This window comes from Apteryx mantelli, chromosome 4 (assembly GCF_036417845.1).
Source record: "Apteryx mantelli isolate bAptMan1 chromosome 4, bAptMan1.hap1, whole genome shotgun sequence".
Lineage (NCBI taxonomy): Eukaryota > Metazoa > Chordata > Aves > Apterygiformes > Apterygidae > Apteryx > Apteryx mantelli.
This window is the reverse complement of record NC_089981.1, coordinates 25,634,677-25,658,651: the sequence shown is the minus strand read 5'-3', so window position 1 is coordinate 25,658,651 and position 23,975 is coordinate 25,634,677. Positions and strand designations below refer to the sequence as shown.

General features: G+C 38.8%; 1 protein-coding gene across 1 annotated transcript; it reads right to left on the bottom strand.

The window, feature by feature from the left end:
• Positions 1-183: 183 nt before the first annotated feature.
• Positions 184-23,641, bottom strand: HPS5 (HPS5 biogenesis of lysosomal organelles complex 2 subunit 2). The gene is made up of 23 exons (XM_067296047.1): positions 23,570-23,641; positions 21,604-21,774; positions 21,086-21,196; positions 20,175-20,239; positions 19,854-20,046; positions 17,885-18,022; positions 16,896-17,107; positions 16,476-16,547; positions 16,138-16,226; positions 14,953-15,131; positions 14,560-14,718; positions 13,264-13,423; positions 11,461-11,584; positions 9,551-9,697; positions 8,690-8,764; positions 7,594-8,201; positions 6,087-6,210; positions 5,594-5,749; positions 4,965-5,084; positions 4,530-4,643; positions 4,044-4,150; positions 3,046-3,331; positions 184-2,305 (listed from the first exon to the last, which is right to left on the bottom strand). Exons 2-23 carry the CDS (start codon positions 21,709-21,711, stop codon positions 2,245-2,247), a joined length of 3,408 nt encoding a protein of 1,135 aa, XP_067152148.1. The 5' UTR covers positions 21,712-21,774; positions 23,570-23,641; the 3' UTR covers positions 184-2,244.
• Between the last annotated feature and the right edge of the window lie 334 nt (positions 23,642-23,975).

Sequence of the window (23,975 nt, the reverse complement as noted above, 5' to 3'; positions counted from 1 at the left end):
CGCCTGCGTGGCTGACGGCAGCTGGTAGGCGCTGTGTCGTCTCCAGTGCGATCCTTGAGGAGGCTTTAGGATGACGGTGCTGCCCTGTACAACTGATGTTCTAAAGATGAGATCATTTAATTTCACATATCCTTCACCTTACCAATATATGAAAATACGCGCATCAAGAATAGGAAACAACAATTTTCTTACTCTTCTTCAGTCAACTCCTCCTCTTTATTGATACCTGAGTTAGTTGAAAGTTGAAGTTATCAACACAAGCTTATTTTAGATACTGTTAGATTTTACACTTGCCATTGTTAGATGTATGCCCATTCCTATACAAAATGAAAAAGCTTTGAGCTGAAAATTAATGGTTTAACTATAAAAAAAGCCCAGCCCTCACCATAAGTTAAAGCAGCATACAAAAAAACCAAAACAAAACAGCCCACACAAGTGAGAAAGACTGCTATGTATACAAGCTTCCTAAGGAACAAAATAATGTGAAACAGTTAAGTAAAGAGAAAACCAGCTTTCTGAGAACATACCAAGCTTCACTTCCCCTAAGATGGGCACACTCGGTACTCAGCTAAAGCTGTACTCCTTCAAAGTACTGTATTAAACACAGTTAGTAATGAGCAAGACCAAGTGAGGTAGCAATATGCTCATTTGGCAGGTAAGAAAACAGGCACCACTGTCACCCCATTTGTTTGGATCTCATCACACACGATGCAGAGTAACAACTGAGGGTGCCTGGCTCCTGTTCCACCAGTCTTACTACAGGAGTGTGGTGTGTTTCTGATAGGGGGATTTGTGCTGTTTCCAAATTCCAAAATCTAAAACCATGAAAAAAAGCTTAAAATGTTTAAGTACTTACTGCTTTTCCACAAGCAGCAACATTATGCTGACATAATTTCCTCTAGTAAAGTAACCAGTCCTCTACCATAAAGTCTTTGTAGCAATTGAGGTGAAAAAGTCACACTGCACCTCAAAGTTTGAAAGCTGCATTACTATGTCATTTTTTTGATGAAAATGAAAGCATTGTTTTGCAGCAGCGTAAGCATTACAAAGCTACATAGTAAGATGCTTTCTCGATCTTTAAAAAGAAATACTTTTAAGTCATTTCATGAGAAAATTTACAAGTTTTGGGGGGAAATAAGATTTATGAGTAATGCATGTGTTAATTTTTATTTATTTATTTATTTTTAAAAAGGACCTCTGCAAAGATCAACTACTGACTGGACACCACAGCCTTGTGCTAAAAAAAGCAAGTATGACAGTGAGAAGGGCCAAAACCAGAAGCCTAAGAAACCTGCTCAAATATGTATTAAATGCATAAACAGTGCTGACATAAAGCATAGTTCTGTAAATGAAAAAATAAATCAAAGTGCTTTAATGATATTTATATTCTAACAGATATTTTAAGAGATTTTGCTTGACAGCATCCACCTAAAAATACTTCTCTAAACTTTCAGCTTTTTAAAAAGGTTATTAAAATAAGGCATGTGGTCCTCCCGCTTTCCAAAAAGGTCAAAATTCACTGGGGAATACCCCTGTCTTAACGTCCTGTTGAAATATCACAGCTGAAGTCTGCAGTCATATTTCATCAACAGATACCGGCAATTTAGAAATACCCTGCTTATATAGTTTGACATTTAGTTCACTTAAAATCTTCTATTATTGTTTTTATCCATTACTGCACTCCTGAGAAAATACTCCCCCCCTATTTTAAGACTTAGCTCATCTAATGCATTTTTGAATTGGCAAGAACAGTCCATATAATTTGAGAGAAAAAATAGATACTGTCACAAGCATTCCTACAGCTACTTGATAAAGTGAATATCATTTACAAAAAAAAAATAAATAAATATGTGCTTTGCTATTTCCCAAGAATGGCTGCTCATGTTTGCAACACAAAACCAATTTTATACACAGTAATTTAATACTTAGAGGCTCCTATTTTAACACTTAAATCATGCAGACTCAGAAAAAAAAAATCAGGATTTTTCATCTCAAGTTTTTGAGCATAATTTCAAGATAAATACTGAATTGTTTCAATTTAAGCTCTGGAGTTCAAAGATCATTTCCAAAGGAATTAGAAACTGTCAGGAATTCCTGGTCAGGTATCTCCCAGATGAAAACTGAAGACAGTGGGAATTATTAGACAGGAGTTAATTTCTTTAAGAGCCTATGAAGTTTAAGAGGCACTTTAATGTACAATAGTTACAGTAAAAAATATGTTCCTGAAGTTTTCAGAATTGTTTTCTATGCTTGCTGAGACCACAAGAACCGGTCACACCTTTCCAACATGGACTGAATCAGGGCTCTGCAATAAATGCAAAGAAAAAAAAAATTAAACAAAAAATGCAAGAGAAAGAACAATTGGGTTTGGTTTTGTTTGCTAAAGCAAAGTTTGTCAAAAGCATGATTCTATTTCAGAGGTAACATCATGACATCACCACACATGTTCTCTTTGGAAGGGAATAGGTCAGATCTGAAAGTACTTGAAGGACTAAGCAAATCAGACATCTCCTTCACAGAATCCACACTCAGATTCTCCAAGTCCCAGAGGGCCTGGGCTTGATGTGACAGAGGCTTTAAAAAGCCTTTAAATTGCCAATCTTTTCAGAATACAGTATCATCTGTTTTCATCTTCTTTTCCAGAATTAGAATAGGGTCTCTGAATAACTGTTCCTCAATTGTTTCAGTAGCAGGGCAGGTTTTACTTTTTGAACTTATTCACAGTGGTCTGTGGCAGATGTTTAAAATCCCATTCTTTAGTCAAGAAAGAAGTTATACAGATAATTGCTACAGGAGAGCAAAGTGGTCTCCCTTCTTCATCAGTTCTTTAGTTTTGAACAGATTCCAGTCAACAATGAACACAGGGGTGCCTATATTGCATAGGCATAGCTGCTAAGTAAGAGAAAAGCTTTCAACTTTAAAGTTCCAGAAACAAAGTGTGAAGTATTTTATTTTTTTGTTAACTGACAAGAAAACTCGAAGCAACAGGAAGACCCAGAATGAATAGTGTGCATTGACAGATCTTCTATTGACGTGCCATCTTACCTTTGCCTTTTCTCAGCAATTCGCAGTATCTCACACACACTAGTAAATCTCTCAGACAATTCTAGGGAGAAGCCACACTCCTGCAATAGAGGCAAGGCACGATTTGGGCCAATTGCCTTTGCCAATAAGAGAGAGATGTTTTCCACAGTGATGCAGTTTTCCCAGCTAGGGCTACCATTGCTGACAGCATTCCCATTATGTATGCTGTGATGGTGGGAAGCAGCACTGTGATTTTCTGCAAGATGCAGAAGAAACTTCCATTCTTCTGTGGTCTCTGGAATCAAACCTAGATTCAAAATGAGACCGTTACCACTTCATTTGCAAAACAAAGATTTTTCCAAGCCTACTATTTTAAATATATATGCACTTAAAAAGGAACCTAGCATTCTGTTTTTCTTTTTGAAAATTTAAGAAAACCTCAAGTGCCAGCAACAAGCAGACTGCATACAAGAAGGGCGTGCTGCCTTGACTGACTCAGTGTAAAAATCCAGCACTGAAACATTCACAAACTTTTATAATAATTCAGTGTTTAAGACTCTGGATCAAGTCAAATGCCAAAGAATTGTTTTCTTCATCTAAAGGCTACTGGGAATTTTCTTCTGAAGTTCTGCCACGTAACACACAATGCTTTGTTCACATCTTGTGGGTGTGGGTGTGTGTGTGTGGGGGGGAGGAGTCTTGAACTGGGCCATCAGGCTAGCTATTCCTCCACGTAAAACACCAGGTTTGACTTTCACTTTACCTGATAAACAGCTCAAAACTCTTGAGGCTTTACACATTTTCTGTCAAGGCTGATTTCAAGAAGCACAGTAGCAAAATACAACACCCATTTATGGGTTTCAAATATACTGCACTACATACTTAGATGAACCTCTACCAAAGCAGGTGGGGTTTTTTTGTTTGTTAAATCTCTTTCAACTTTGGGCAAACCTAATCAGTACATAATAAAGGAAGTTCCTGTATTAGAGGTATGTTTACACAGCTTAAGATTCACTAACCAGCTTCTCCATTCAACAGGCTCAAATCATCCAAATGACCAATATTAGTAAAGGCTTCTGTTCTTCTATCCAGCTCCAGACAAAGAAAAAGATATCCAGGCCAGAATCTTAAATAAGAGAGTGAAGATTTCCAGGAATCAAATACTCAGTCTAAACTAAAGCCAACAATAATTAAGTGCTTTTTTTTTTTTTTTTTTTTTAAATATACAGCAAAGACAGAAGCAACTGAATTTCTTGAACACCAGCAACGATACTGCTCATTGCAGAACAGGGACACAGGGAATACCCCCAAACCAAAAGGAACAGCAAGGTACTACATGCATTAAAACAGACTCTTAGAATTAAAAGCCATCTCCTGTTTTGAAGACTAAAAGAAACCAATTCAAGTAATGAGCAGATGAGTGGTTTTCATTTGGGTCTTTCATTTGTGTTTGTGTGCATCAGAATACCAACCAAGTATCAAAAATAATCAAGTTTTCATCTTACCCATATGATTTACAGATGTCAGCCATCTTCTCTTTTGTTACAAAGTCAGCTGGAAGTTTAATCAAAAGCAGAATTAGCTGACTGTAGCCCCAAGTAAACAAATGTGATCGTGGCCTGGGAGAAGAGAAATTAAGTTTTACAGCATTAATATTTTTCTTCAGAAATTTAACGTTTTCTCTACAGAAAAGTCAGCTATATGAAATGAGAGAAGGAAAATGAATGAAACTATGCAGTCTCAGCAGAGCAGTCTTTCTGAAAAAGATTTCAGATAAGGAAGTTATTTAATCCTTTGGTTGCTTCTGCTGAGCTCTAGAATACAAGAAATGCTCCAATGATTCGGTGACATTCAAACTGTTATATAAGACCCAAACAAAAGCCTACAGACCAGTTGAAGCTTTTTGGTTCACTCAGGAACTCAGGTGAACCCTACTTTACCTGGGATTTCCTTCTGCATCCACAGTATTTGTTCTTTGTGGTGCATCATGAGAAACTGCCAAGCACAGCCAATCTAGTCGTAATGATTCAGGCTGCAAAAGAGATCTAAGGAGACATGACCTAGGGAAAAAAAAGCACATGGAAAAGCTATCAGTTTTAAGTATACCAAATATGGAGCAGTAAAAATTGTATGTGCATGTGCACACACACAAACACAAAGTCAAAACATGGATGTAGATTAACTATCATGATGCAATGCCTGGAAAATAAAAGCAATTCTCAGCACGCAGAAAAGCGTAGACTGATTTATGTTTCCATGGACTGATGGGAACAACGGAAAACCATCAGGCTGACAGTTTTTTTTTAAAATGTTGTCTAACCTTGGCATACTGAACTGCAGGCACAGGAACACAAATAGTCAGTTCCATTTAAACTATCATATAGAAAAACCCTCTTAAAAATAGGAACTAATGTAATGGATAACCCAGGCTGAGACCAGCTGAAACTGGCAGAATGAATTAGAATCCAATGCTAAAGAGTACCAAATAGGTGTTTACATGTTTACTATTCCTGTATCTACATTATGCATAGTTCACATACAGAGGAAAAAGATTATACATTCCCTTTACCTTTTATCCTCTGGCTTGGATTTCACAAGACTATCTAAATATGCTAAAAAGTGAGCTGGGTCATTCCTGCAAAGTTGCCTGATATCTGAAGGCAAAATAGAGGGGTGGAACTTGATCAAGGGCCGAAGAGCTGTTTCCCCAAACTTTTCATAAAGCCTGAAGAGAAAGGATAAAAACTATCTTCAGTGCTAAACAGCAGCAAAATTACCATTTTACCAAGACAAAATAATTATTTCAAATTCAAGCTCTCTTGCAAGTTCAAGATACTATTGAAAGATGAACTCTTTAAAAGATTCCCTAACTAGATATACAGAAAGCTTCATGAAATGTCAAGTGAAAAGCTCAAACCCATTCCTGATAGCAAGTTAACAATATACAGTAGTTGTGAGTATGTGTGTGTGTGTATTTTTTATATATATATATATATATATATATATATATATATAAATAAAAATAAAACCCACTAAACAAAGAAACAAAGTTGGCTACAAACCTTTGAACATGCACCAGTAACAGAGGGCTATCATCCCAAGGCCCCAAATCATGCAACTGTTTCAGTATTTTCAACATATCTTCATTTTCCATTGCCAAAACTACTGGACTGTGACAAGTTAATTCTGAAATAAATTGGTGTACATGTTACAAGATAAAGGCAAGATTTTTTTTGCCTAACACACAAAGAGCTGTTGTTAAGCACAAGGAACACAAATTTCCATTACTTTCATGGAATTTTCTCTTTGGCTAACAGTGATAACAAGTGAACAGATTCTACTTGTTCATTTCATAGAAGTCAACATTACTAAGTTGTGCTTACAAGTCACAGTTAAAACGATACAGTTAAGGCATGGAATAATATTCTCAAAATATTTTCCTTTTCTTTAGACTTCAGAGGAAGCAATTTCTCATACAAACTAAGACAGCCCACTGCAGAACACACGACTTGCTGAATATAACGTAACTGCGTTAGTTTTCAACAAAATAGTTTACTTCTATTAATAAATAAAAACTTCAATTTGGTCACTGACCTCACAGGAAGCAGAATTCAACATAACCCCCAATCCTGCAAAAACTGGAAGGGGTATAGCCCACTGAGAACAAACTGGGAATGCACACATTACTTTTATTTCTAAAGCTCTCATAAGAATCTAGCTAGCAAACAGATTCCCACAACCCCAAATATCAGATACCAGCCATCAAAACAAGATTCTGTTGTTTAGCTGCTCTCTGTCAGGAGAGAATCAACATCAAGACTTTATTTCAGTCTTAAAAGAAAATGCATAAAGCAGAAGCTGAATGCACAGAACAGACCAAGTTCTGTTTTCCAATACAATCAGGAAGCTTTGTTTCAATAAGGCTAAAAGGAACAGCAAAAAGAGCAGAAAGGATTTCTATGGAAAAGGAAATCTGAAGTGATCACAAGCCATTTGTTTTCACAGAACCACTTCCTTGTTCAGTTTCATTTTGCATTAATCATGTTTCTCCAAGTTGAACCTTCCCTTTCCAGTGTAAATGCTGAAGCCCTTCCCTTAGTCTTGATACTATACTTGTTACTATATACATTTGATTTTAATTAGATGCTTCAAAACTGTTCTTTGAAGCACATACATCTGGTTTGTAAACACTACGGTGCTCAAGCAACAAACTGCATATAAAGTAAAAGGTTCAGAAGTAGTTTATGTGGAATTGCTAAACAAGGTGTGTGTGTGTGGGGGGGGGGGGGCTTTGTCTCGTAGGAACCAGCAGTTCTTTACAAAAAAAGCATCTTGGTTTAAAAAACAAAACAAAACAAAAACAACTCAGAAACAACCCACCAGAAAAACCACACCCATCAACTTCCCCCTTGCACCCAAACTACCACATTATTTCCTTCCATCTGAAGGAAAATTTGCAAACATGAACCAGTGCGCATTTTCAAGCTTTTTTCTTTTTTTTCCTCCCCAAATAAAATCTTGTTTTTACTAATTTACTAGTTTTACTCGTAATAAAATCTCATTAGTTACCTTTCAAACCTGCAATGTATGTTTCCCATACATTAGGACTGTTTGTGTAACTGGTTATAATACACTGCTTTAGTCTTTTCAAATCCAGAAGAAAGAAGTAGCTTTGTATAAACCTACAAGCCAAGGTCCATGAAGCTGCTGGCGTTGGAGTTTGATCAGAACTTTCCTCAGCATTACCATTTCCGCAACAAAACACACAGAGCTCAAAACACAGTGTTGTCAACTCAGTGAGATCTTTCTGAACATCCTGTTCTATGACACATGGAGGAGACACTTGAAAGCAGCAGTCCAAAGGTCCCATTGAATTAGCGCTATTTTCACACACAGTTTTGCCTTCACAGGTTTCAACAGTATTTTCTTTTACAGTGCAGGCTTCCAAGATACCACTCTGTTCTTTGTCTGCATGGCCTTCACCATTTGGATCCAGTTGCAGGTTTTCCTCCAGGACTTCCCGCTGTTCTTCAGCGCACACAATCTTGCTTTTCTTAACAGATGAAGCAGAACACTCCTTGCTGCCAAACTTTTCTTCCAGATAAAAAAGCCATTCCTGTAAAACCCTTCTCATATACTGTGGTTCTAACAAAACCAGTGGATCCTGGAGTTTGGCTCTGTAGCATAAAAGAGAAGCCTACTGAGTTGTTTGACAATTTTAAGAAGCCACAAGTGGTATGTATGTACTGCATAACTCAAAATATACTGTTAAACTTGAATTACTCTCCGATTTGAGTGCTTCAAAGAGAATTTAGACCACAGACTCTTTACATTTGATGTTACTATGTTTACTACATTCTGATTTCCCCAAACATTTCAAAACTGAGTTTATTTTGTTTGTTAGGGTTTTTGTTTTGTTTTAAAGTATGCTTGTAGTTAGCAAAGAGCTGCTTTAGTGTTATCCTTTAGTCCTCTATAAGCTTATAGTGAGTTCTGCTTGGTTTTAATGTGGAAAAACAACATTATCCAAATAAGCACCATACAGTTTACATTACACATTAATAGATATTTACAGCATTACTCTTATGTGATTAATAAAAAGAAAACTTATCATTTTTCTACCAAAGCCCAGTATGTCTATACATAAATAAGTTTCCCTGCTTACATAGCTTCTGCTGTCGCAGCCTTGAGATCTCTTAGATGGTCCTCTTCTGGAAGCGGGCAGCTCTGTGGTTCTGATCTGGAGCAGAACATACCGATTTCAGGCTCATCTTAAGTACTGTATTTAATCTAATAATTTAAGTGAGCCTTTTCCTCCAAATTGTGAGGAAACAACATTAATACCATTATTAAAAAAAAAATAAAGCTCTTATTTCTAAAGAAGCAGCAGAAATTATGGATGAATTGGATATGAAGAGCAACTATTAACATATGAGGGGCTTTCTGTAATGGTTTCTATTCCAACTACAGCAGATTTCAGAAAAAAATAAATAAAATCAGTATCATGCCACTATACCAAAGTTAGTCTAAAATGTTTCATATTCTTATAACTTGCTAATTTAAAAATTTAGCTCTGTATTCACTGGAAAAAAAACATTAAGAGTTCAGTGTTTTATAATCATTAAAAAAAAAAAAAAAAAAGATGTTTTGAGGGAGACAAAGTGTTTACTCTGCATTCAGTAAGGGCAGGAAATGGCCCATGCAGACTCATGCCTGTAACTGCAACGGGCATTACGGGTACATTACGTTAGAGTTTCTGAACACCCTACATTCTTGCTCCTCAGTTATTACAGCACTACACAGATTGCTTTTCCAACATCCAGAAGGGTTCATTGCCTGAAACAGCTTCTAGGTAAGGAGTCAAGGAGAACCAGTGAAACCACCAAAGTAACAAAGGTAGTTGGAAAACTTTACAAAAGCCTCATTCAGCTCCCCATTCCACTTGAAAAGGCAGATTTTCTTTAGATTGCTCTCCTCAGAACATCCAGCAAATGCAATTGTTAAGACAACGTGATTTTGCACTCACTCTTTCTTTTCCTGGGGAAATGCTGCTACATTAACAGTCACCTCCTGCAGCTGCTCGTCATCCTTTGCTTCTTGCCTCCCTCTAATATCAGGGCTCACATGAAGGGTGCCAATCTTTTCAGTAGTTTTGCGTACAAAGCTGGAAACACTAGGAGTCAAGTTAAAACATTTGAAATTGTACCAAGTTAACAAGTGAAAGAATCAAGTGCTTCCTTTCCATCCAAACTATCACTTCAAAAATGTTTATAAGCTCAAGGACTCTTGAAAAAGGATCACATCGGTGGTGACTGACAAGAACAAAAATCAGTAAGAAAAAGCTCAAAACCCATATTTCAGACAGTCTATACTTTCAGCACAGAGGATCACCAAGTATTTAAGACGGGCTTTTTGCTGCTTCAGAAACAGGATCACATATCAACATTAGTGCTCAGATTTTGATATCTGCACTTACATAACAATAAATGCAGATTGACTACATGCATTTTAGTGCTTATAAGCAGTAAGCATCACTAGGAAATTACAGCCTTCTTGGTGGCAAGAAACTGTTTTACAGTACTCCACATTGATGCTTCAGATTACAAAGCTTACAGAAACAGAAAAGAAAGCTTTTTATGTCATCAGTATCTATTCCGTAATTTACTTTACCAAGAGAAAGGCCAGTGCATATACCAAAAATCAACTCTTTCAGACACCGTGAAGAAAACCAGGACATCAGGAATTAAAGAAAAAACCCAAATTCTGCATTCTAGCTAAGAACTAGTTTAAAAGCATCAAAAACCAGAAAGCCAATCCTTTGATTCTCTCAGAGAGTCTGGTATTGTTTACTATACCGAGGTATAGTAAAAGTTAAAGGCTGCCGAAGAAGAGGGAAAGGATTCAAACATAATACAGTAACTGGACCTTGGTGTACGGGCAGGTTTAAAGGGAAACCCAAAAAAGTTAGCTGTAACATATGATAGTACTTTAATCACAAATAGAAAAATGGAATATAGCAGGCACTTGAAAATTTAGTACTGATTACTAGTAATAAATGTTTCTACTAATAAACTCCCAAATATTGCTCAGGGAGTAGAAAGAATTCAAAACAGGGCAAGTACTTCTGAAGCTTATTCTGAGAGCCTCACACTATTGACATCAGCTACAGCTTTTTGTTTCAGGATGTAAGTCATTCGTATACCTAAGTAACCGAGAGGAGAGCTAAGCAATTTTTCAGGCCATCTCTACAAACCAACAAAGTTTTAAATAAGAAACATATATAATTTTTTTCAAATTTGTAAGTTACATACTTAATAGCATCTGCTTTATAATTGTCCCCCTTTAAGTGAGTTTTAAAAAGACAATTTCAATTTTGCATGAAACAGACATTATCATACTTACTTGCACTAAGTATAAGCTACTGTTATTCCATAAACATTTAGGGAACTGATTAGATTCACTGAAAGGGGGGAAGGCGGCAGACAATGCGGTATACTTTGGTAGCATGTTTTGGCACTATCTAGCATCTTTTAAAAGTTTTAATGTTTGCCCTCAAGCAATACAGGAATTCTTCTCGCATTCCTTCTGCAATTTAAGTAGCAAAAGAGTCAAATCATAAAACAACATTCAATAAGTTTGTTCCAAGTACAAACCACAACCCCAGTTTACAGGGTAAAGTCAAACATTCTTTGTAGACATTCAAAAATTGAGGCTGAAATCTTGGCTCCACTGAAGTTAACATCAACTTTTCATATCTTCTTCAGAGCCAAGATGAAAGCTTTAAATTGCTGAACAAACTTGATTGCATTTTCTGTGTTTTATTTCATATGTTACATTCTTGCAGAACAGTGTGAACTAAACCAGACAATGCTACCAATTCAGAGGAGGGAAAAGTGGCAGGATGCAATGGATGAATGAATCTCCTGCAGGTTTTACCTTTCCTTGACAGCTTGGAGAGAGACGAGAGGAGATGGGGAACGAAATGACAAAGGAATACTGAATGGGAGAAATGTCTCATTCCGATCAGCCTCAACGGTCACAGATGCATGAGATACATTGTCTAACAAATGGAAGTGAAATAAAGAATCATGAAACAGTGGCTTGTCAAAAGTGAAACACTGAAGCAAAACACAAGTCATTAATTCATTACTGAATAACCTGCATGGGATATTTTCATGCCTTAGCTTGAAGAGGGTCCAAATGTCTACAATATGTTTTGATTAATCATTTTCTAGCACAAACACAGACACTGTATCTTTAAGTGATATGACTATGGAAAAAGGGTACTTTTAAGTAATTATGACACTGCATTTTGCAACAGTCAGAACAATCTGCATTTTTGAGAGAAAAAGATGCTGTGCTATTACAAAAATTCTATGATCAGAAACCACAATCTCTCTATGTAGATGGTGCCTAAAGGTCACAATTGATTCTAAAATTCTTGTAAATAAGGCTGCTTTTGTTCATCATATAGATCTAGCAACCTAAGAACTTATGACAACTTATATAAATAGAAACAGGGAAACCAGTTCCAATTCAGGGAAGAAAGAAAAGAAAGTTATTCCCTAAGTATATTTATCTTAAAAACCACATGAAGTACACAGGCACAGAAAAGCAATGAACTTTTCTACTTTGAAACAATCAGCCAATTTAATCACTTGTCGAGTGAAATTGAAAAGTTTTAACTCCTGACATTCAAAAATTACGATTCTTCATGTAACAGATTTTAATGTTTGAAACAATGCAATATGTGCATCAACATAAAAATAACAAGTGAGCAAGAAGAGGCAAGTGAAAAGGAATGGACTACAAACAGCATTTGCTTTAGTCAGTAGGCCAACACTACTGACAAAGGAGTAAATATGAATTCCTACACTCTCCCACTGCAGGTCCCTGGCAAAGCAACCAAACTATCTCCCTCCTCAAATGGCATATACTCTATACAAAAGCTCAAGAACGGACTTTCTAATACCTAGAATTAAACATGTTCCTCAAAGTTTCTGCATCCCCACAAACTCAAGCGGAGCAGAGAACAAGATCTATTACATTCTACTCTAGCTTTGGTCCAGAGAGAGATTCCAGGGGGAAGAGGGGAAAAAAGCAGTTCACTGGATGGTCTAAGTGTTAGTTACTAACAATTATACAATCCCTATGCTAATGTATATATGCCTAAGAGACCATCCCCTCTACAAATGAAATCCTGCAAGAAAGTTAAAAACTCTTATCCTAAATCTACTGTTTTCCATGAAGTAATATAAAGCCAGAGCCAAGATTAACAAATTCTTTCCTGGGGCTGAAATTACTGGTAGGGTACTGACAGCAAGCAAATCTCATTTGAGACACATTAACACTGCTGTAGTTAGCCAGGATACTCTCAGCATTAATGCTGAATTACACAAAGGGGAGAAAAATAATTGCATGAAACCTTGGCTCAGAAAAAACCTTCTGGACCACTCCCGCCCCCCTCCCGGGGAGGAGATGGGAGTTATTTGTTTTTCTTTTTTAACACTTGAATTTCTATGAAGCCAGCATTTCACCCTAATGTTTCAAAAAAGAATGGGACTGTTACAGATCACAGGGAGCTGCTGGAAAGTGAGGTGCCTGTATTCCATTGATCCAATTAGAAGATTTAATCATGGATAACTTGAGAGCAGAAAATGAGAGCAAAGAGCAACCCAATCAAGTTTTTTGTAGAGTAAAACTGCATCTGAAAAACATATTTTCATTAAGAACCATTACCAGGTTCCACCTGCTCATCTTCCTGGTGTACAGGAAATTCTTTAAATCTCTCATCTTCTGAAAATGTTTGACTGTGGAGAGAACATGAATCTTCATCTGACTGACTGCCTCTTCGACTAACAACACGATATATTCCAGAGTCTAAGACACTGAAGCTTTCCTGTCAAACAAGGGAGAAAAGTTGGATATTTTGCAAGTTGCACTTTGTTAAACTTCCCAGAAGGAAATGAAACAACCGTTCCCACACAAATAACCTCTGAGTAGTTTATAATTTACCACCTGGAAGAGCCCTGTATAAGGACATATTTTTGATGTACCCAGAATGCAAAAGCGCACACATGCTGTTAAGTCTGCAGCCCAATGACTTTATAAAGATGTATACGCTGCAACTGCTTTCAGGAAGGTAGCCTATGGAACAACTGTTGCACTTAGTACAAGACCATGAGACAAAAACATCTCTGCTTTAGTCGTGCATCAGACTATATACCTGGAGTCAGGCACTTCGCCCCTTTTCACCTGTGTACTCAGGAGTCTGTTGTATTTGTACGCTTTTTGCCAGTTCACAAAACCCAGTCAGCACAATTACGGACCCTTCAAAACTATTTGCTTCCAGGACATACGTACATCCTTTTGCTCATGGTCAGTCTATGTAGTTTACTTTCTCATCTATTAATAGAAAAAACTCATCTACCACATCAAGATGGAATTTACTTCACTTTTTTTTTTTAAACTTTACTTTTTAAACACTGTTAAAAACGAAAGCAGCAACTGACCTGATATTAATTATGAAATAGTTCCCCTTCCTTGAAAACCTAGCAGGAAGCCAAATCAACACCAACCAAAAGAATGCTAGAAATATGCTTTGATTGGTTTCTCAGTCTTCTGCTTAAGCTTCATTAAGTGAGACAACATTTTAAATGGAGCTAGGGTAGTTCTGAACATGTGGACATCTGGCTTTCACCAGATAATACTAGTTACAATCAAGATGACCTTTATTGAAGCACACTAGGAAACTAAATTCAGTTGCAGAGAAAGCCTTCTTTGTGTCTGTCTCTGTCCACATCTCAACCATTAGCCACAAAATAACATGGAATGAAAGCAGAGGTATAAGAGTCTAAAGAATGTAAGTACTAGTATTTCATACCTCTCTACCTCTATTAACATTAGAAAGTAGCATTATCAGCTGTAATAGACACAATGAATGTGAAAGCCTCACCTGCAGACTGAGGAACAAGATTTTAAGCCTTAAAGATAAAAAACAGAGGGTAAAATTATTGGCACTATCAATACACTTACATGAGATGAAATACTGCTCCTCCTACTGCTGCATGCAGAATCTGGAGGTTCCAACTTTGAAATCAGTTCTTCCAGTCGGGCAACAAGCTCCTGTTGGGTTGAGATATCCAGCTGGGACTTCAAGTGCTCCAGCCTGTCTAGAGGCAAATTTTTTCTTGCCTACATATAGACAGTGAAACAGAAGCGTTATTATTCTAATGCAGAGGTGAAAAGCAAAAGGCTGTTTTCAAAGATACCATATATGCAGGCTAAGTTTGATACAAAATGTGCAACGCCTAGCTTATTTTTTAAAAAGTTCAAGAATACAAACTTGAGAAATCCATGGAACTTATTGGAGAAGGGGAGCAGGAAACTAAAGTTGCATTGCACACTTATGAAGAGATATTTACTTACTCTGCAAGAAATAATCGAGTTCTGGAAGAGACAACAGACCCTGGCAGCAAGGGTCCAGAACCCTCTTCTCATCAGACGCTCTACGCAACGGTCTACCAGCAGAAGGGAGAGGTGTATGACTTTTCCATTTGTATGCAGACAGAACAGTTCGTTTTTGTAAACTGCAATATCCTGAATATCTGCAAAATCAGATGCATAAAAAAGTTTAAGAATGGAAATCACTAATCAGAATTTCTTTCTGTTCCTGAAGACAGGTGAAAACATATTTCACATCTGACTTCCAAAGAGTGCAAAAGCCTAATACTTTGTAGTACAACCGTAGTATGAGGAACAAACACCAAACAACACTAAGCTAGCATCTAAACTATAAAGCGCAATTAAAATACCAAAACTTCTAGACTTGCATTTCTAGCATTGGAAAGAAAAATGAACAAACAAAAAAACACTTAAGTTACTGGAAGTTTCTTTTTCCTCTGAAGAGGAATGAAAAACTAAATTAAGACTGATAAAGACAAGAGAGAAACATGCAATTGTTAGCTTCGAAACAGAAGGAAAACATTTACTAGCAGAAAAACACTTTGACCCTTCAGCAGTTTTCATATGAGATAGTCATTATATGCAAACACTCCATGACAAAGGCTCTGGAAATTTAACACCAAAAAAAGGAGGAAGGAGGGTTTGAGAGAGAATGACCCTAGCAGTTCTAGGACTATGGTAATAACCATACATGCATAACTATTTATGAGGCTTCACTTACATGCCAATTCTCTAAAGTACATTCCCTGGTTTTGATTTAGACTAGTGTTAAAAAGGTTTTAAGCTTTCAGCAGCCAGATTATCCTTCAGAGGATGCCTGAGAGTAAACCTGAATAAACAGAAGTGAAGAAAGGGTACTGCAGACTTGGTTATTCCCCTACCATACTTGATAAGTTTAAGATTCACTATACACTGTTTTGTTCCTCAAGCATCTGTATAGATGTTTTTAGAAGTATGGAGGGAGGGGTTGGTGGGGGGGAGAGGGCTGGTTTCTTAGTACTCAAAGATAAACCTGATAGATAAGCCAAAAGAGTTTTCTGATAAGTGTTCTGCAATCCAGCTGTAGAAACAGAGCTTGAAAAAACTGTGTTAGGCAAGGACTTCAGAAGCGACAGACAATACTGCAGAAATAAGAATCTTAAAGTTTACCTTTTACTTCGCTCCAGAGTAAGACTTGCACACTTTGGGGAACAAAGATATAAATGCCTCTTTCTGTCCAGGTCATTACACAGTGCTCACTGTAAACAAAACAGATAAGTATTCAAAAATTCATTGCACCAGCCACAGGCAGTCGCTGTAAGCCAATGTCATCCCTGCGTATGTTAAGCACAGCAAGTGAGAAATGAGACTGTTCTTTAGCACAATACTTGGAAAAGTCTTATGCAAAAAGACTAAGTTGAGAAGACAAATTAGAAGGCTACACAATTTTTTTTTTTTTTTTTTTAAATCTACTTTATCAACAGGACACCATGCTGACAAATACTTACGTCAAATATAGGAGCTTGGGGAAAGGTAAAGATTGTGCAGAACAGCTGGTACCAGTATAATGAGGATCCATCCTATAAAGCAACAGGTAAAATTATTATCTGTTACTGGGCATAACTACAATAATATATTGTTAAAAATAGTGTAATATTCTTAAACCTATAAATACAAGGCTGGCTGAAATGCGTATAGTCTTACAATAGAAACATTCATTGCAGTAGACACACATGCAGTACCAAGGCCTTATTATTTTTGATAACTCAACTACTGGCTTCAATCACTAGAGTAGAATGCATTAAGATTACAACTAGGATTAAGTTTGACTGCACTAAGAGTTCATTTCAACTTCTAGTCCGAGACAAACGGCATCAATACCAAGAAGTCACAAGCCAATTTATCACTGATAAAATTTACACTAGTACCCGAGAGTAACAACAGGGAGAGGCGGTGATGAGAGCAGCTGCTTGAACTGATGCGTGCTTTGCACTTCCCCTTCAAAGTTCACCTCCCACATCCTTGAGCCAGGCCGGGCACAATATATTAATGGCTGCTGATTCCCACTGTTCTTTCCAACCGGGAAGAAACAGGCTCCAAATTCTCCATCTCTTTCTTTGTTACCAATTTTCCAGAACTTCTCTCTGGTGGGCAAAAATGTATTTATTTAGACAGTGTTAATAAAGTATCTATTTAATTTTATGTTCTCCTGGATGAGTCAAAATGCTAAATCCTAATGCTGAACTGTTTTTGAGGGTTTTTTTGGTTTTGTTTACAAGCCTGTAATGATTATTATAAAAGACAGAGTGAAACAATATTTACAAGTGTCAACTGGAGTTGAATCTGGCAAGGGACATGAAGGGCAACAAGAAAGGCTTCTACAAGAGTATCAGCAGCAACAGGAAGACCAGGGAAAAAGTGAGGAAATAGGCATGGAGACACTGGAGTGAGTCCAGCAAAGGGCTGCAAAGAGGATTATGGGACTGGTGCATCTGACACATACCAGGAGAGGCTGAGAGCTGGGATTGCGCAGCCTCGAGGGGATCTTATCACCGTGTATAAATACTTGATGAGGGGGAGGCAAGATCACAGAACCGGACCCTTCTCAGTGGTGCCCCGTGAAAGCACAAGGGGAAAAGGGCACAAACTGACATGCAGGAAATTCCATTTCAACAGAAGAAAACTTTTTTTTACTAAGAGTGTGGCCAAATGCTGGAACAGGATGCCAAGAGAGGTTGTGGAGTCTCCACACTTGGGAGATATTCAGAACCTGACTGGACACAGTTTTGAGCAATTTGCCCTAGGTGACCCTGCTTTGAGCAGGAAAACTGGACTGGGTGATCTTCAGAGGTCCCTTCCAACTGCAGCTACTCTTTGCAATTCTGTAGAGAGCAATAATTTATAAGTAAAATAATACTTGCCTCTCAGTATCGCACAAATAAGTACGTGTAAGTGAAGATATGAGCAGTCTTCCATCCAAATAATCAAGCTGAACTACCCGAGAGTCTACGGTGGTTATAATCTGAACAGGAAACATCACAAAAGTGGCAGCAGCCTAAGGTTAAAGAGGAGAGGGGAAAAAAAAAAGAGAGAGAGAGAGAGAGAGAGAGAGAGAGAAACATATTGGGCCTCAGTTCAATGTAAAGAATATTTCATAAAGTTAAAATTGGAAAATTTAAAGTGTATACTATGATTATATGGAATAAGACAGAGCAAGACAGTGCAATTCCTTTCTTCTTGCTCCCTTACAAAACAAGGCTCTCATGCTTAGAAACTTAACACTTCAAATCCTCCTCTTCCCAAAACTATTTTTGAAGATTAAAAAAAAAAATTTCTATTCACATAGCAGCCTTATTTTTAATGAAGAATATATATTTTCTGTAACATAAAAGTTTTTTTATTGTTGCTTTTGCAAACTTCGTTCTTCTGCTGATTCTCTCAACCCTCCTCTCCCGATATTGGTACTTTCAGCCAGCAGTCTCATGGAGACAGATCTGAGGGATTACTTAATATGAAAAACTTCCCTCAGATTTAGGTGGCTTACATAAAATTTACACATTTGCTCTATCACTCTGCAGTAAATTACCCAAATGCTATTTATCATATAATTCTCTCAGTTTGCACGGGTGGCAAAAAGTCATAGAGAGACTTCTTATTCATAAGAAAAATAAAGCTACAGGGAGCTACGCTCAAATTTTCTAGCAGTCACTGTCTTTGACAACTTAAAGCTGTTTTCTTTGTTAGGAATCTGTCAATTCCTTATTTTGAACAACTGTATTACATTAGAGAATCAACAGGCCAATCCCTTTAACCGGCACAAGCAGGTACATATTTCATGAACATCGCTCTACTCTCCTCTCCTTTTCCCTCCCCTCCCACAGTTCCCCCCCCCCTTACTTTAAATGCAATATTCTTGCTATTTCTAAGTCAACTTTCCTCCAAAGTATTTCAGGAAGGCTAAAGAGGACCTGAAAGAACAGAACTAGTTCCAGGTTGTGCTGCATTTTACAGATTAAAAGGAGGAGGAAAGGACCTAGTAACAGTAAAACTTAAAGAATACTCAAGAAGGGCAAGAAATCAGACCGCCATTCATTAACTTGTGTTCCTTTTGCACAGAACAGAACGGATTTAAGCTTGAGGGCCACCTTCAACTAACTCACATCATTAAAAATAGAAGTATCTAGACAGAACCTGGGAAAGACACATTTCAGAAACTGGATAAACAAGTGGAGTTTCCCTGCTGATCCAGGAAGCCAAGAAAACGAGAGCCTGGGGTTGCCTTTTTCCAGTTGACATCTAAACTGAGGACTAAAAACAACAACTGAACCTGTAGTTGGAGTCTAAGGAGTCCAACAGGCTCAGAAACACTAAGACCCTGGGCTTGGAACTTGTAAATTCCAAGAGGGAGAAGTTGAGCCAGGTCTAACAAACATTTTTAATATTACCTTGTCCTAAACTAAAGGGAATTCTGTAAGACCAGGCTCTATCTTGATTATGGCAAACGTTTTTAAGACAACTTGTGGATTTGCTCAAATTTTTGAAGTCTGGGCAAATTTCCATCAGTACCTGAGCACACAAAGTGAATCTGAATTCAATTTCTCTTTATAGTGCCAAATCATGCATCAAAATGTTTAATTCTTAATTCTGTACATTTCAAAGTATTTTTATGTCGTGTCACCAAATTAACTAAAAGTAGGATGAAAAAAAATTCAGAAGTAAAGATTTCTCCTTAAAAGACTAGTTCTTCATCCCAGCAGTCACCAAAGCTACCAGATCTTCATCAACTGGCAAGTTTTCTTCTGTTCTACCTCACTAAAACAAACAAAGATTCCCTATCTCATCCCTTGAGAACCGATTCATCTCAAAGAAAGTACGCAACATTTTACCTTGCCTTGTTTCGATGTGTTAATCTTGATGGCTGATACTTTTCCCACATGATCTCCTACAAAAACCCGAAGGGCAGCTGTATCCCAACACAGAGCTGTGACTTTTCTGCCCTTATGCTCAGAGGAAACGTAAATCCTTTCTGGCTTCCCACGACGTTCCTGATTCAACTCCCAGACAACTACAAGACCTTGGCTGCAACAGTTAAAAGGAAATGAAACTTAAGAATAAGTCTTTTAAAATTGTTCAATATTTTATCAGTGATAAAGAAGCATATTTTATAAACTTGAAAGCTAGATAAATATTTTAAGTACATCACTCACCTGGTGGCTACAGCAACATAGTCTTCATCATGTAAACAACAGGCAACCTGGGAAATGGCACCTTCCTGAAAGCAAGGAAGGGTTTAAGTGCAGGTAAAAGTTCCTGTACTACCTTTACGAACATGCAATTTTGATCCCTATGTATGAAATAAAACGTACTAAAGTCAACAGCTGCTACCAGGTTGTTGTGGTGTTTATTTGGGTTTTATTTGCAACAGTGAATTTACTCTAAAAAGATTCAACTGACAACAACAACATGAAAGCATCAAGAAAAACAACAGCAGTTCATTCTCTGCTTTGGGAACAGTCTCTTGCCCTTGTGTTTATGGAAGTTGTTTTCCCAGAATTAAGCTAGCTGTTCCCAACCTTAAAAGGCATTCATGTTATGGTGCGAGTAGCAATGGCTCCCACAAAACAGCATCTGCTTGCAGAAACAGTACTCATAGAAACAGCATTCACTGTCCCAGTAAACGTTTCTTGTCTCCTTTCAGTAAAAGCAAGCAAGCTTATCTCTTTGTTTAATCCAAGTACTTCATAGTTTGGACACCCAAACATTGATAGTTATCTACAAGTTAGCTGCTCTGGTTTCATATTCAAGGTTTTCTTCTGACTCTTAAGTATCCAGGTGATTTTTTTGCCATTGTTAAAAGTAAGGATTTGAAGAACAGAGAGGCCTGTCCCTCTCAAATCATTTCTTTCACACCTCATGAAATCTACTGTACCACATACTCTGTGGATATACTCCACTACTACTTTTTTTTTTTTTTTTAAATAGAGAAGTCTAAAATTTCACCTTCTTTGGAGAGTTTGGCAAGCAGAAAACACCTGTTGATTCTCTTAATAAACATTAAATTAGAACAATTCCACTCCCACTTTCCCAAATGCTTTTGTGCACAGTTCTTTATCCTTACCTTATGGGTCAAAAAGAGTCTCTGCTTCCAACCTTCTTTCTGTATAAGGTTCAGTCCTCCTCCTGAAGTGCCTAGAGCCAGCCATCTCCTGGACACAGCTATGCACGTGCACTGAAGGAATAACAATCACAATATGGAACACAGCAGCTAACAAGTACTAATAATGGTATCTTTTCTCACAATAACGTTTTGTTGTTGTTAAAGTGAGCTCAGTGTTTGCATACCACTCCTGAAATACTGGCAGCACAGCTGTTGTCAAAGATATTAGAATAAAATTCTCCAAGATTGGAGCAAACAGGAGAAGCTAGGAATCCTCTAAAAAATTTTTTAACCCTATAGTTCCATTAAGAAAACACATACAGAGTAATAAGGTTTTCTGTCTTTACTTCTCTTTCCCCCATAAGCTAGCATGCACACACCCAAAGAGAACTAAATTAATTTTGTGGGTTAATCAGAATAATAAGCCAAATAACATAATTAAATGATTTTTTTTTTTTTAATAAACATCACAACCTCACCTTCAGACGACTAGAATCCAGCCTGAGTGCAGAAAGCAATGGATCCAAACATTCAAACTCTGCCAACACATGGTTGTAAGAGTCTGGAATCATTTGCACAGAGGCCATTGATGTATGAAGACTAGCAGTACTCAGTCATTGGTGCATTACTGCTTCAGCTTTTAGCTCTACCTGTCAAAAACATGGTAAGTTCTTTATTAGTTTACTTTCTTGTACTACTCCTGTTCTTCGGTAGTTAAGGAAATTATTACAAGGAAGACACAGAAACAGCATCAGATTTTACCATGCTAAAAGGGTCTTCTTTCCCTGAGGACTGCAAAATTAGAGCCCTGCTTTGTTTACTATAAGCTTTTGTTTAAGTTCATTTCAGAAAACAACCTATCAGAGACCAAATTTGGAAATATTTAAGTTGTAGGTATTAGAAGTATTTACATCTACCTGTGAAACAAGAGCTCTGTCTTCCTACAGAAAATGCATTATTTTATGTTAAAATGCATTCCTCCTCCCCCAAACACAGATGCATCCCTGATTTTAAACTATCTTGTCAAAGCTCTGTAGAGAAACATTTACCATTGGCATTTTACACTTGCATCTTCTTCCTCCTCAAAACTACAATTAGAGTATTACGGTTGTAACCTCAACTGATACCAATTTTAGATTTCCCTGTCTTTGCACATTTTTAGTATAGCTATACATATATCTGTATAAGCTACACAGTAGAACCTCCTATTCAGCATACATAATAGATAGCAACAAATGAAAAATAAGAGTTAAAGGCACAACCCCACATATGTTTCCTAAACAGCACATGCTGTAGAAAAACAAAACAAAATACAACACACTGCAAAGGATTTTTTTTTTAATTTAGACTTTTATATTGCTTAAAAAAACAGATGTTACATGTCATACTCAAGTCTTTGAACTTGTAAGTGTTTAACATGTAATACTATAAATTAAATGAAAAGCCCCCCAGAAACTCCATCCTATAAAAAAAGTAGATTGCTAGAAATATGAAAGCTGATTCTCATCAGGCAGTAGAAAAGGAAGGACACATGTTTAGCCAGAGAAACTCGAAATTATTTCTTGACTACAATTACTTATGAGAGACAGTCTGTTTAAGAGATTAAGACTAGAACACCTTTGATGATTAAAGACTGACAACTTTGTTGCTGATTACAGAATATTTGGTCCAGAAAAATATCCTAATGTCTCCCTTACACACTCTGGCAGAAGGAAGGTCACAGATAACTCCAGTAAAACAAAGCCAGGCAGAGGTTTGAAGCTCCTCCTGGGCACTCTGCTCTCAGCAATCAGCAGTTGCCTTCGCTTTAGGCGCATATTCTGTTGGCCATTCTCCGGCTTAAAGGACGATAAAACAACGCGTTTTCCCCCGAACACAGAGAGCAAACCACGAAGTACCACAAGACTCCATTAGAAAACCGCCGCTTCCCGCAGAAGCGCCTTTTCAATGAAGGCACGTAGGCAGGGAAGCGGCCCCGCTCCAGGGGCGCCGGACAACCCGAGCCTGGCCCGGCCTGGAAGGCGCCGCCCCCGCAGCACCGCACCGCGGCGTGACTGCACCGAGCGCCGAAGCGACGCTCATCTAACACCGTCCTCTACCAAGACGCGATGCAGAAGTTACACAGCGCGACCCCTCACGTAAGGCAGTTTTGGGTCTATCAGTACTCGGAAGGCGCCAGGCGCAAGAGCAAAAGCTGCGTTTGAACGGCGGATTTAACCCGGGGTTTAAGACACGGGAAGTCACAGCCCTAACTTTCAGTTTCTGCGCCAGAAATCCCCCCGCAGCGCGTCCCGCCCCCGACGCCGAGCCCGGGGGAGCGGAGCGGCGCCGGCCGAGCCAGCACCGCGCCGTGCCCCGCCCGGGGGACGCGCTCGCCCCCGCCGCGCCCTCGCCCCCCCCCCCCCCGCCCCGCTCCGCTCCGCTCCGCTCGCGGCGCCTGCTCACCCCAACCGTCGCCAACGGCCGCCGTCGCAGCTGCTGCGCGGCCCCGCCCCGCGGAAGCGGCTGAGAGAGGGGAGAGGGGGGGGCCTTTCTCTACCGCGTCGCGCCCGGCGCCGCAGGAAGCTGCGTCACGCGCCCCGCCCGCCCCGGCCGCGTGAGGCCGACGCGCGCGCCCCCTCCCCCCTCGGGCCGTTGGCGAGGGGCGGCCCCTCCCCCGCGGCGCCGCGCCGTCCTCGCAGCGGAGCCGCCGGCGGGGCGCGGAGCGGGCTGGCCGCGCCGCGGGGCTGGGGGGCGGCGGGGAGGGCGGCAGCGCCCGTTACCTCGTCGCGGCGGCAGCGGCGGGGGAAGGGGGGTTGGGGGGGGGAGGCGGCCGCGGCGGGCGGGGGGAGCGCGGGCGTCACGTGAGGCG